Source organism: Oreochromis aureus, linkage group 1 (genome assembly GCF_013358895.1).
Source record: "Oreochromis aureus strain Israel breed Guangdong linkage group 1, ZZ_aureus, whole genome shotgun sequence".
Taxonomy (NCBI): domain Eukaryota; kingdom Metazoa; phylum Chordata; class Actinopteri; order Cichliformes; family Cichlidae; genus Oreochromis; species Oreochromis aureus.
This window is the reverse complement of record NC_052942.1, coordinates 32,487,681-32,502,565: the sequence shown is the minus strand read 5'-3', so window position 1 is coordinate 32,502,565 and position 14,885 is coordinate 32,487,681. Positions and strand designations below refer to the sequence as shown.

Genomic DNA, 14,885 nt, shown 5'->3' with positions numbered 1-14,885 from the left:
TGATGGAGCTTCTTTTTTCATTAATGTATTTGCAGCATGGGCTTTTTTTAAATAGATATTGTCTTAAAAAGGCATACAATATGCTAAAACTGAAATAATAAACTATAGCCAGAAGCACAAAAATAGCAGCAAAAATAGAAGCTCTGTTTTTATGTGTGCGTGTGCATCACCTCGAAAATTCTTACCTGTCAGTGACTCATTTTTCTGTGATGGCACCTAGGTGGCGTGTTAGATTTACTCACTATCACATATCTAAAGATGGTGTAGTCCCTGACCTGCACAGGTATTTGTTAAACAAACTGTGCTACAATTAGCCAAAAGGCCATTTTTGATTGTATTCTACAAATAGAATTTTCTGTATATTTGTAATTAAGGTTTGTCAATTCAAAGCTTTACTCAAGACTTCTACAGCTTTTATATGCATCACACATGCAAACACAAATGTCTTGGTGGAGTAGGCACTCCCTGGCCTTCTCTGTGCCCTGTGTCGCTTCACACAAGCTCCCTACATTCTTCGATCCGGTGCCAAATGGACCGGGGCGGAAACGCCTTTCATGTACATGGGTAGGCTGTCTGTTTGAGTCTGACGTTTTATAGCCGACTTGTCAAAGTTGTTGATTCACCATCACTTTCGCAGAAAGGGAACAGTTCTGAAATGGGTGTCTGACAAGTACCGGGAGAACACTGTCTAAACACAGTGCTCTATTATAGAGCTATCTCTCATCACGTCATTCTTGGGTTGCAGGAGGATTGCTTGAGAGCCATGGTTTTCTGTTTTGATATTGAAATTCGTGCATTGATAGCAGTACTGCCCTCCTTTGGTTGGAGGTATTAAAGACTATGTTGTAGACCATTTGCCTCCTACTGTCATATAAAAATGTGAGGCAAAAATATAGATGTAAGAGCAGGCCAGATTAACATTGGCTGCTTAAGTAGAACTGATAAGTGGTTATAATGATTGGGTTCAGGTCTTTCTGTGTGGAGTTTGCATATGTTCTTACTGTGCCTGCACCGATTCTTTGTGGTACATGTATGCTAGGTTATCTGGTGATCTATACTGGCTCTACACATGAACGTTAGCCTGAATAGTTGACTGTTACGCTGTGTTAGCCCAGTGATAAACTGGCAACCTGACCTGGGTGAACCCTTCCTCTTGTCCTTTTATAGCTGAGATAGACACCAGTTCACTGTGACTGTAAATTTGATAAGTAGCTGAGAAAATAGATGAATGGATAGAGCCAAGAAGAATTTCTGTGAACATATCTCAAACAGGGGGACACTTACTGAAACATTTTACTAAACACTGGTGCTTTTACATCTCTGTAGTTTATGATGCATCAGCCAAATCTAGACAAGCCCAGTGGAACTCATGTGCCCTCTGTCAGCATTTGTACCAGATACAGTGCTTTCCAGTGGACCTTCAGGGGCAGAAAAGAGGCTGGAGGTGTTTTTATCCTTGCGGCAGTGGAGTTATCTCGCTATTTTGAGCTATTGATGCTAAGCGCTGGACATTAATCTACTCTGTGAAGATCGCTTTGAAGAAAGTGTCCGTTGAAGTGTCACAGATGGGAAATAAATGAAATTAATAAATATATGGTACACAGTTTGATATCTCTTATAGGCCAAGATCAAAGCAAACCAATCGAGTTCTATTCTACCTAATATGTTTTGCTGTGATAAACAGTCCGGCTGAGGGAATAATCCCATCAAGGAAGAGAGAGATTAAAAAAAGGAAAAAAAAATCAGATATATCACTCAGTACAGACGGTTGGCACGGCTACCGTGAAGCATCCGTGTTATTATGGAATTGGTAATCTCGTTTCTTGGGTCTGAGTGGAAACGCAGACCTTTTTTTCCCGTGATTTTCCTTCTTGAATCAGGTGCAGACACAGAAAAGGGAAGACAGACACAGTGGTTCTCTGATACTGTGAGAGTCCATCTGCTTCAGAGGGCTCTGGTAACTTCTTGTCTTTCGTTTTTTCTCTGGAATTTCTGAGTAGCTTGATGTATTTGACACGTGTGTGACAGACCTGTTTACGTGTGATTGGGCTTGAGGCATGGTGCTCAGCTACATGTTTTTCAGAAAAGGCCATGCGCTGTGTGTGTATAAGAGCCACTTTTGCACTCGTGTACACAATGGTGGTTTTGCACTATGAATGAAGCAAAGTGTAATGATATTACATGCGCACATATAAAACAGACAGATGCCACAATATGGATGTGTACAGTAGAGACTCACAGCAGCAGTCAAATAAATACACACACAGGTACACAGCGGCATCCGCACACAACAATAGCCCAGAGCCTCACCTTGATATCTTCAGTTTCTGTCATAAGTTAGAATTTGACACCAATGAATGTGTGTCAGGTTGTCAATTTCTTCCAGCAGCCTTTGAATGCACTCTGGCCATGAATAGTGCATGTTGTTTTGTTTTTTACATTCCAACTGTCTGCAAGTCTGTTTTTGTTTGTTCCAGAATAACTTGGAAGGCCTGTACACTCATGCGCATCCTTTAAGAAAACTTTCAGCAGGTGTTGTGTTGTTTAGCCTTAGGTAAAGTTTCAGCCCTGAAGGTAAATTCACCAAACTGCGTTAGATCAGATGCCCTCCCATTTCTTCCACCTCTGTGATTGTGTTCTGTTTCCTCCCTGCTGTCTTTAATACGCATTCTTCTTCCACTTGACCTCCTTATGATCCATACCCTTTTTGATTCTGGACATATATCTTTTTATAACTGCAGTTTATTGTTATGACTGGGACATTTTATTTAGCTCTAAAAGTCAGGGCAAGTTTTTGTTTTTTACGTCAGTACCTGTGTTCCTTATGAAGTCTTTGGCATTAGTAGTGGAGAAGTAATGTGAGACTTGTGCTGTAAATGTCTCAGAAATATACACCTGGCTGGTTTTTCTTCAACAATTACAACTGCTTGGTTGTTGATGCACAAGTCATTCATGCAACGGTTTGAAATATGTAAAAAAGACAATAGCATGATGGGTACATTTCAGCTTCCTGCTGCAGAGAAGCCATATAGAGACTGTGTGTGTGTGTGTGTGTGTACATGGATGCACCCTATGGGGAATGAATGATTATGTACTGTGCACGCATGCAGGTACACATACCTTCAAACAAGCGCATATGGAAGCAGAAGAAGAGGCAGGTTGGGGAGACTGTTGTGAAATTTATTTGGGTATATATTTTTTATACTAGTTGCCATTGGATTTACAGGTCAGAATGGAATGTGGCCCAATGAAAGGTACTTTGATCCATCCTCCGAGCTGACTGTTTTATTGGAGGAGCTCTGTATGGCGCAGGGCATCTTTTATAAGGTTGTGAGGAACCCACCGGCAGCCTTCGCAAAATCATAAAAATGTGAGAAGTCAATGAAAATAACCGGTGACCGGTCATACCTCAGCCAGTTTTGAAGGGATCATTTGTTCAAATGCATTAATTAAAATGGGCTGCATAGCTTGTGGTTCAGTTTGATATGATCATGATTAGATTTTGGTTTTTCTATTAGCTTATACTGTATATCTTCATGATGGATTAGTTAGATTTGCTGATTTATAGTTTTTGGTTTTATGTGGTTATCACTTATTTTATTAGTGTAAATGTTTGTCCTCAAACAACATGCAAACTGTCTCAGAAAAGCTGTATGCTGAGTATATTTGAAGGTTCAGGCCGCTTAGACATTAAATATAAAAATGACAGAAAAACAAAATGAGGCAACCATACTTGCAGCTACTTAACAGTCTGTTTTACTGTGTTGTTTTTTTTAACAGAGGCGGAGGCTACTGCAGGAGTTGGGAGACCAGAAGATCCCCTTTCTGGCACCCTCAGATCGAGGTTTTCAGCAGCTGGTAAGGCCTACTTCTAGATACTGTTAATGATATTTAGACCTCAACTTTAACAGAACTGCAAAAACATGTCTTCTAACTGCTGCTCTCAAAGTTATTTTTTTTTTCCTCAGAGAAACATGCTTGAAATATAATTCTATTTTTGTCGTATGTTTCTGCATGTCATGGTCAGCATGTTATGACAACACTGAATTGTGTTTCCTAGTGGGACACCAGTTACTCTGGTCTCGTGCTAAGGAAATCATGCTCACTGCCTGCTGAGCTCCATAGCCGGGTGCAGGCAGCTCTGCTCACCCTCAGAAGGAAGGGATGCCTCCTGAAGGATCTGGTTCGTGTTCGTGACCGAGATGTGTTCACCGCTGTGTCACGTGCCCTGCTGGGCGAACCGGGCCATACATATCGCTATCTGGACACACGGCTCTTTGCCATCCCCTGGCACAGTGAGGACATAGACGTCAAAGGACAAAACTGTTGTGACCCAGATCTGAGAGCTGCCTGCAAGGCATTGTGGGAACTTAACACCTTTTTCTGCACTGATGTGTCTCAGCTGAAAGAAGGAGACAGGCTATCACAATCGGCGAAGGGAGAGGCAGAAGCCAAACAAGGTGAAGAGGGGGACACAGAGTCTAAACACAGTGAAGACTCTAAGAATAGTGAAGGAGGGGACTCAGAGTCCAGGCAGAGTGAGGAGGGGGACACAGAATCTAAGCACAGCGAGGAGTGGGACATTGAGTCAAAACACAGTGAGGAAGGCTGCTCTGGGTCTAAACAGGAAGGGGAGTGGGAGACTGAGTTCAAACACAGCACCGAGGAGGGAGAGTCTTCCCAACTAAAGCCAGGTGAAACCAGTTTTGCAGCAGCTTCAGAGCATGCTGAAGGAAAATGTCCTGACTGGGGAGTGAAGGCCAGTGGTGGCACAGAGACTGAACCTGTGGGACTAAAGGCCCAGGAGAAACCTGTGGCCGAACTAAAGCACAGCCTATCAGATTACCACATTCAGGACAAAGAGGAGCACGAGAGTGGCCAGGGCTGTTCTCAACCTAGTCCTCCACAGGTATGCAGCGGTCCAGTAAAGTTCAATGTCACCTTACTCAATTACATGGACCCAGCTGCAATGAGCCAACTCAAAGAGGAGCCGTACTATGGCATGGGGAAAATGGCAGTAGGGTGGCACCACGATGAGAACCTGATCACTCATTCACCAGTGGCTGTTTACAGCTATAGCTGTCATGATGACAAAGGTAAGGGTCAAAGTTAAAATGGTATTTGTCATAACTGTGCTCAGTGGATTGAACTGCTGTTTAGATTTATAAAATTAACACTTCAGAGGCTTTTACTTAATATTCCAAAACTCTCATCCAAAGTTATCACGATAATCTTTCACATTTTTGGCTTAAAATTAAGATTCCCTTTTCTCTTTCACTTCAATATCCATCTCATTACTTTATCTCAGTTGCTTTATGGTGGATCAGATGCAGCTAACCTTGTGTGTTATGGCCCTACAGCAGCACTGTAGCAGCTGTAGACATGGCCTCTGGTGAAGCAACCATCAGATCCATCTATGCGATAGTGTCAGAGCATTATCAAATGTCATCACCAGTTCACTGCTGACAGCCTTATCACCGACAGTGCGTCGGGAGATCACAGACGTTTGGATCCGAGCTCTTAAACGCATGCTCAATAGCTTAGTCAAACAAACAAGGCTTATCACATGTGCTGCATCTCATCTAAATCATTTCCTCAAGAAATGATCGATGTGCAATTATCTGATATGGAATAATGAGCCCTGCTTTGATAAGTGATAAGTTTTCCTAGACTGTACTGTATGAATGCGATGTCTCCTAATTATGGAATGCAAAACCTTTCAAGAGCTGATAGCGTTTGCTGATGGAGTTGAAGGCAAATCTCATTGAAAGAGGAACTTTGCTTTCTAGAGTGTATGAATAAAAAAACAAACAAAAAAAACATGGAAGGCAGTATTTTATTTAGAGTATTACTCCTTATTTTATGTTTTTATAACTACTTGTTTTCAGTTTAAAAATAGTTTTTTTGTACATAATACAATAAAATGCAAAATCCTTATTTTTTATCATATGGATCACATTAATGACTGATGAAGCTCGTCTTTATTCATCTCACTTTTTAGAATCCCAACAAACCAAAATTTATTAGCATAAATTATAAGTAGTGCAGTTAGTCATTAGATCATTACTTGCACTCTCTAAATAGTGGAATGAGAGCAAACTGTGGTTTCCTGTTGCAGATGGAGCTAAAGGTACAGCTGTAGTCCAGCAAAAAAAAAACAAAGTACTGTTGAAGGTGGGAGCTTTGCAGTTTTAAGAGCCTTTGTCTCCGTCTTAAAACTGTAATTTTACAGTATTACGCAGGTGCACTGCTAACTTCTCCCACCACACAGCTGGGCTTTCTTCATTGTTGTTTCTTAACCAGAAACACATGCTCAAGAGGTTGGTTTTAATGATATTTTTTGGGCCATTTCAGTTTTGACCTTGCGAACACAAGCTTGAAACACTGTGGCGCAACACCTTTCCGTGCTTGACAGCTGTCTTTCTAGTTTCAAGTGACCCCACATCTCCAGACTTAGAACAGAAAGGCTGATCATAGCTCTACAGATGTATTTTCAAGTGGATGGCTCTGAGAACTCCCAGAACCGGTGGATTAAAAAGGTACTTATTCCAGAGAAGACAGAAACGCAACACATTAAACAGCTTAGATGTACAGATATTAAACATTTTGCATGACGCATTCATTTGAGATATCTTTTTCTCACTTCAACTGCCTTTTTTTTTTTCTTTTTTTGCTTGGACTAGAGAAATGTAGAGTTGGTCTTTTTACAACTGCACAGATCCAAAGGAATCTGCTACAATTGAGTGTTTTCCGGCACAGTGGATGATCTTCCACCATTCCTAAGGCCTTGGGGAGAGCTGTCATTAGCTGGCTCTCAGAGCACAATGGCTGGAAATTAAGTTACTATTTATCCGTGCTGAGCAAAGGAAAAGGCAGCTGTGGGGCAGAGAGGCCCAGAAAGAGTTTAGTATTGATTTTGCTGAAGGGTGTTGGCCAGCCAAGCCAAATCTTGTTTTCTTAGTATGCCATGTAAGAATGGAAGGAGAGAGAGGAACAGGGGAGGCGCTTGCAGCGAATAGGTTCAGAAACAGGAATATCATAGGATACATACTGTCCAATAACACACTCTCACACACTCACTAAACAACATCAGGGGCTTTTATCCAACTATTTCCTCTTGCACAGCATAATGATAGCATAAAGATCCTGTGCTAACAGCCAATATGACCACAGCAACACGTATCATCTTTGCTTGGCTGCTAAGTGATTCTTACTTTCTGTAGACAAAGGCTTACATCTTACATCCATTGTTTGGGTGGTATTGATTTAATCATTGCACTCTTTTTTTTAATGTGTTAAGCCTTTCTTTAATTTAATTTCATTTAATTTTATTTTCTGGCTACATCATTGGTGATAGATGGCCACTGCTGTAGTATGCTGTAGCAGTTTTTCACTGCATTACCCAGATATACAGGCAAAGATGTGGCAAAAGTGGATAGAAGTATTATATATTTTTTAAATAGCTTCAAAACAAACATGTATTTCCATAAATATGTAAGAGATTTAAATTTAAGGATGCTGCAGTTTTACAATCACTTAAGTCACACTAGGTTAAACTGTCAACCCAAAGCCCCAAATGTGAATATAAATGCAAAATGCAAATGTTACAGTGTGCTGGGCTCTGCTTGACTGACAGGTGAGAGCAGTGAGGGAAGCAGCAGTGATAAGGCCTGCTGGAGGATTGGGCTCAAGGTAGCCTGGGACATCCACACACCTGGCCTGATGCTGCCGCTGGAGTCTGGAGACTGCTATTACATGAGAGGTACTGACGTTTGTACATAAACACACTCGGAGCTACACACATGCACATGTAAACATGTTGCTCGCACAGCTTAACCGCATTCGCCACTATGTCTGACTTTGGAGGGAGGAACACTTTCATTACCCCATGTTTTAGTGTTACTTGTCCCCAATGACCCATGCCAGCAGGATGCACTTCACTCTCACTTTCATGCTCTGTCCTTTTCTTCTAATTCTCTCTGCAGGAAAAACAGAGCTGAGACATGCGTGTTCATGCGTGTGTATGTGCAGAGAGGTTACTTGGCTTGAAAAGCGAGCTTTAAGGTTCCATGAAATTGTGTGCATTAGAGAGGTTAAGAAACCCAAATGTTATTTTTTGAAGTCCTGTGACCCATTCCTGACTATGTCTCTATGGGGAGAACAGACAGCAAGCCACAGGGGTGTAAATCATAGCTTAATGCTTTTGGCTGCAGCAGACACCTCCACCCTCCTCTTTTTGGTCCCATGGGTCTTTCCAAGCTTTCTCATATTTTCTGAGCGCAAGGACATTTATCCACATCACAACAGAGCTTGTGTTCAGCTGGACAAGAAGTTAGCGCCCCTTAAAAAATGGCGGATTTATTATTTTATAGAGGCACTTTGCTTTCTTAAGTATATAAAGGTGCAGTTTTGAGGTGGTCCCTATTTCATCAGCATGATGGATTACCGTACTTTGTGTATTTTAATTAAGTGACTAATTCATGTAGTTTGGAACTAAGAGTAGACAAAATACATTTTTTAACTGATATACAGCAGAACATATGTAACTCCAACACTATATAATCATGATATTTGTTGTTTTATTTTATTATACATGTGCTCAACATTTATGTCAAATAAATATAGGTATTTAGACATAGTCATTCCCTCTTTTTTATATTTTTTGTAATACTTCACCAAATGTCTGGATGATTTTTTTAAATTGAAAGATTACCATCTCTTTACGCCCACAGAATACAATAATACAATAATAACGGTATACAATAACTTACTTATGTATGGACATATGTCAAAAATCAGCTTTACAACTAATTACAAACGAGGTAAACATAATTTACAGCAGCTCTTACTTTGTTTTTTTACTGTTTAAAAAAAAAAAAAGTTTGCTTTGATAGTAATATTGTTGTTCGCAAGCCTTTAGGCCTCCAATTTCACAATTCCATACTGGGGGAAAAAAGGAATAAGAAAAAGCACTGCAAAATATTTTCCCCAAACTGGTCAAGGCAGATGGCATTCCTCCCCGAGTCTGGTTCTGACAGAGTTTGCTTCCTATTAAAAGGGAGTTCTTTTCTTCTCACTTTCACAAATACTTGCTCTAAGGGAGATGACCACTGTTGTCGATTGCTTTTATATAAATAAAATAAAAATCTAGTTTTTACTCGAGCTGCCCCTTCACATCTTTACAAAACAACTGTTTCTAAAGCAGGTGTTTTATAAACTAGTTATTCATAGTGTCAGTGGTAAAGTGTAGTTACTGTTTGCCACTACCTTGATAATAGCAAGGTGTTTTCTATAGCTGCACGCACATATGTTCCACATGTGTCTGATTTTCCAGTTTAAAGTTGAATCAGATTACCTGTCTACTGTATCAATGTAATTTTAGAACATCGTCAGTCTTTTCAAATGGACCACTAAAAAGTAAGCAATAGGAAGGTTTTAATGAATTCCTGACATTGAGTCTTTGAAGATGCTATGTTTTCATCTGAGAGCAACGATGTCTGTACCTAATATTCAGTCTGACAGGGCTTGAAGCCGACCTCTTTTAGCTGGATAAGATTTACAATAGAACAGTCAGTTTCAGGCCAGCTATGATAATAGAGTGATGGGCTGTTGTGCAGACCATTCTAATGGGACTTGACTGTCGCGGATCAGTGGGGATTTATGCTCCACTTGGTGAGTACGCCCTTGAGAGGCCAACTGCTGCACGACGATAGCAGCTCACAGAGTCCTCGGCAGTCTGTGGCTTTGTCGGCCTACCTGATTTAAATGCTTGGCACAATGCATAAACACAACCATATGGAAAAAAAACAAACTTAAAATTATTTCGTTCTTCAATAGAAAAGATTTGTTTTATATACAGTATACAATTTTGTGTCCTAAAATACTCAGAAGTTTTCCTTCACAACATTATTTTTACATACTAAAATCCTAAAACTAAACCAATCGTGAGACAAACAAGTCTTGTAAGACATGCAACACACACACACAAACTCTATATTTTGTCACTGAATCTTAAGTTTTTCATGATTTTTTTGGGTGGCAACTGACACATGTACGAATAAAAAACTGGATGTTTCACCCCGCCATGTCAAGCACACTCGCGTACACACAGGCAGAGTGGCCAGTGTTAAACCAAGTGTTAAGATATATTGTACCAGTGTTTTGGTGACATACACCGTATGATAAGTAGTTTTGTGGTATTAAAAGAAAACTACAATGGTGTATAACCACAGACACTGTAATGTATTTTCAGCACCATTTGTCGGCGGCTGGCCCTTTTGAACTGCTAATGTCTGAGCTGCTGGAGGCAAATTGAATCACCATCATTTCCACCCAAATGGAATTTCAGTGGTTAAAAAAGAACAATGCAAGTCTTGACACCGGGCCTGTTCAATAATCTGATTTCCAGCTCCCAATGCACAGGGGGACTGGAGAAAAGACTTGACCCAATATATTTAAAAGCCTGCTTCCTGGAAAAGGAGGACAAGTGGCAGCAGGCACAGGGGTTGAAAGAAAGATAAATATTTATTACAGTTATTGAGTTTGCCTCTACTCCCTCCTGATCCCACTGACGCATCAGACGCGCCAAGAAAAGAGCAGATTGATGGAGATAATTTGTTATTGGATATAAACAGTTTTAAAGACGCAGAGTAATTCTGCCCAGAGACCTAATCCTTCACAATCTCATCAGGGTGAAGAAAACACCGGCAAGTTGTTTTGTTTGTCACCATCTTTTTTTTTCTCCCACCAAACAATAATATCTTCCTCCCAAAGCATTTGGCTGTTTGACTTTCAAATCACAGGCATTAGCCGGTGTACTCTTGCTCAAGGCGGGTGTAAATATGCACATGTGCTGTGAATGACAGCTCTGTCATGGCTAAATTAATTATTGTTATGAGGCAAATAATGGCAGAGCTGAGAAACATCTATACACACAAAGAAACACATGGAGGGATACACAGGAAACAGCAGTAAGGCCTCTTTGTAAAGCTTGTGTGATATTGGACAAATGTTTGTTGGTATGGCTCTTCCATCTTGACAGATTGAGCTCGATCTGGTTTTGTTTGGTAATTAAAATTATACTACAGTGCTGCTCACTCTATTTGATTCGTCGGTGCTGGACCAAGCGCAATCTGTCTGAGAGTATAAGATGATGTAGTTGTCATGTTTTTTTACTCTCTGTCTTTCCTCTGTTTTCTGTCATAATCTTTTCCTTTTATGCTTCTTTCTATTCTTTATTTTAATTATTAAAAAACACAACATCAGTATGGGATAAACATTCAGTTCTGGTGTGAGCTCTTGTTTACTCTTCGCTGCTCTTTTGATAACTCTCATTGGTAATGTCATTGTGTTTTGATAGTTTTCTCTTAACTGTATTTACCAGATGACCTGAACAGTACCCACCAGCACTGTGTCCTAGCTGGAGACACTGCACGCTTCAGCTCCACACACAGAGTGGCTGAGGTGAGAAGTCAGAGAACAGATTAAACTCTGTTCTGAATCACTTCGTAAAATGCTGTATGGTCTACCGACAGCCTCCTTTGGAATTAATAAGGAATGCTGCTATGCTCTTTTATTGAAAGACTGTAAAAAGTTAATAAGTAAATAATATTCAACATTGTATGCTGAAGAACTTTGTTGTCCTCTTACAACCCTTTTACTGAGAAATAAAACAGAAAAACGAATGGTCTTTCTCTGCAGGGTATGACGATGTAAGTAAAGCCACTGCAATATATCCAAACATACTACAAAATGTTTTTAAAAAAAATCATCAGACTGCTAAGGAAAAATGTGCATTCCCTGGCTGGTTAGTGAGTGGTTACTAGTAGTCAGTAGTTGAAATTGGTCTCAAAGATGCGATGCTGCACCAAAACCTTTATGCAATTCCTTGTTATTTGCTGCAGTCTTGATTGGTGTGGAAACTTGGAAAAGTAGAAGGCAAAACAGAAAATAGAGACTGTTTACTGCAATTAACACATTTCAAGAAGATCAAATTTACTTTGAAAGCAAATGGTCTTCGTGCAACATCATCTTTGAAACAGCCAGCAACCTTCTGTTAGAGTCACAGTAGTGAAAACAGTGAATGTGGCATGATTGGAATTATAGTTGCAGTATTCAGTGAACTTGCAGTTTCGTTGCCATTCAAATGGTTGCTTCAAAGACAGGGACCAGGTCTGCGATCACTTGCAGTAAGTTACCATCTTCCAGGCAACTTTTGTGTGTCAAGACTGATAAATTGGCAATACTCGGTCTGCTATCAGTCTGCCATCACTTTGTGAATGGGTTCACGTTACATGCAGTCTGTTTGTGATAGCAAGGCGATTAACTGTGATTAAAACTGTGGCAAAAATAACAAATCTGTTGCTGTCTGTTTCAAATCTGTCTACATGTGCAGAAATTAACATTAAAGAGAAATTCACAAGAACTACTTACAGTCCAGCCAGAGCCTCATAGTTTTTAAACAGAAATTCAGAAATTCTTCTGCAAATAGTGATGTAGTTGTACAGGATGAGGTGGAGTGGGGAACATACATAAAATAATTTTAATCTCCTCTGATTCCACAGAGAAGTTAGGCTAGTATGTTAGCATGTTAAACCACCTGCCTGACATTTTGTAGGTCCTACTCATGCTGTCAAAGCACCTATTGCCCATTAGAGAATCAGCATCTAGGAAACAGGTTTTCCTTGGCCCAGGATGCCCATAGGATATCCTTTGGGTTTTATAGGTTGGGGTCATGGAATGTGCATGTTCCAGCGAAGCCCATGGACTCACTTGTATTAGGATGTGGTCAATTTTTAGGTCATACCAATGCCTTGGGTTCTTACTGATGTTTCTCAAGCTGTTCTTGAGCAATCCAGCTGGGGCAAATTGTCAAGCTGGGGGAGGCTGCTGCCATTAGAAAATGCCCTCGGCATTGGGATGTTTACTTGTTCTGCAGCTCTCTGTAGGTGCTTCATGTAGAAGTAGCGTCCTTATGAATTTTCCCAACAGAACATTGCACTTTAACAAATAGTTCACCTGTTCTGTCTGTGATTTTAATATTAGCAAGTAGACAGCTTATTATTTGGGTAGTTTGACTAGTATATGCATATTTTCTAGGCATGCACCTAGGGTTAAATGTATTAAATTTCTCACAAGCACTGCAGTTACGCTCTGTTTGTAACACAGTCTGTGTTGTTCCGATCAGTGTTCCAGTGGAACCCTGACCTACATCCAGTCACGTTGCCGGGAGGCCCTGTCCAACCTGCACACTGACCCCGAGACAGGATCCCATAGGCTTGTGGCTCTGCTGCCGGCAACGCTACAGGACTGTGAGGAGATTCACAATGAGGTGGGGAGATGGTGGTGTGTGTTCACATGAATGTGCATATGTATGTACACGTGTGTCTGTAATATGTGTGTTTTGCACATTGGACCTTTCTTTGATTTTATTTGCGTTTTTTAAATGTAGTTTTAATAGCATTGTTAAGCTATTGTAGATGAGCTGTATGCGGCACATCTGAATCAGTTTTATAAATCTGACTTTACTTTTAGGGCCTTCTGAGGCTACTTAATGTGAATATGTGCCAAGAGTTTAGACAATAGGATTCCAGTCTTAAGTTTTAAAGACTTTATTCCTTTACTTTTTTTAAGAGTTCATGGCCCTCCTGGCACAATCTGAATTGTTCCATCTGGTCCAAAAAACAATTAAGAACCATCTGCAAATATGACAGGATTTTTCAGGACCGCATCACAGAAAGTATTGTGGAAATACAATGAAACCATTATCTGTGATTAATAACAGTTTGTTTATTTATTTATTTTGCTTTTGGTTTTGCATTGTATAGATTTGTGCACCTGTGGATAGAGTCTGGTGAACTTACATTTAATGAAGCCCTTTGGTTGGCCTTGTGTTCTTTGATGGGACAATCACCCTACGTAACTTTAAGTTATCTGTGTGTTATATCTTTCCATGTCAGTCTCCCAATGAGTCAAATGATGTCAAAAACATGAAAACAAAAACAACAAAACACATTCCAACAGAAACTCTGAAAATCTGAAATGAAAAGCAAATATGACAAAGAGGAAAATCGTGTGCTTTAAACCTTTTTTTTTTTTTTTAACTTTTTAATCCTGGTGGATTCTGGTTGATTCTATTTTATCTGCATTATGACACTTGTGTACCATACTGGAAGTAATCTGATAGCAGGTTAAACATCTGTACATGGCAGGATGGACGCTTGCCAGCTTACCACCTTACCACCTTCTACGTACCTTGTTGTCTCTGCTCAGGGAAATGGCTGCAATATGAAATCCAGGTTGTTTTCATTTGTCCTGGCCTGTGATGGATCGTACAGCAATAGCCTCTCCATATGTTTTTCTAAAAGATGGAGTCAGGCCCCTCTCCACTCCTTAACCCCTTTTTATACAGAACAATGAGTGATGCTGGCTTGGGATATGGAGGGATAGAGGGAGGTCAAAAAAGAGGAACACGAGTGGCTGTCTGCAGAGCCACCAGCATACTGTGTTCACTTGCTGCAGGCCAGCAGTTAATATATCACTTCACCTCTCCCTCTTTACACCCTTTGGCCCAAAGTTCACATCCAAGCTGACACTAGCACCCACACCCCTTAGCAGGATACCATGACAGATGAGTCTGACGTAAGGTTGTTTAAAGGTTGTAGACAATATTAATTATTCAGCAGAGCCAAACAATAGCACTGTCTGGGTTGGGAGAACTGCTGTGCTAGTTGAGTTAGCAACTGCTAGTTTGTTGCTTGTGGCACAGGATTACTAAACATTGGTTTATTCAGGAAAACTGCACTATTTATAAAAGAGCAGGTGTGTGTGTGAGTATTTAAGTAGGGAGGGGTACTCTCGGGGGCTCAAGCCTACCCTACCTGGCA

General features: G+C 40.4%; 1 protein-coding gene across 1 annotated transcript in view; it reads left to right on the top strand.

The window, feature by feature from the left end:
• fto (FTO alpha-ketoglutarate dependent dioxygenase) overlaps positions 1-14,885 on the top strand; it is a 113,993-nt gene that overhangs the window by 16,696 nt on the left and 82,412 nt on the right. The window contains exons 2-6 of the mRNA XM_031746555.2: positions 3,781-3,858; positions 4,061-5,096; positions 7,637-7,762; positions 11,384-11,463; positions 13,187-13,330. Of these exons, the coding sequence (XP_031602415.1) occupies positions 3,781-3,858; positions 4,061-5,096; positions 7,637-7,762; positions 11,384-11,463; positions 13,187-13,330 (1,464 nt within the window). The remainder of the gene's footprint in view (positions 1-3,780; positions 3,859-4,060; positions 5,097-7,636; positions 7,763-11,383; positions 11,464-13,186; positions 13,331-14,885) is intronic.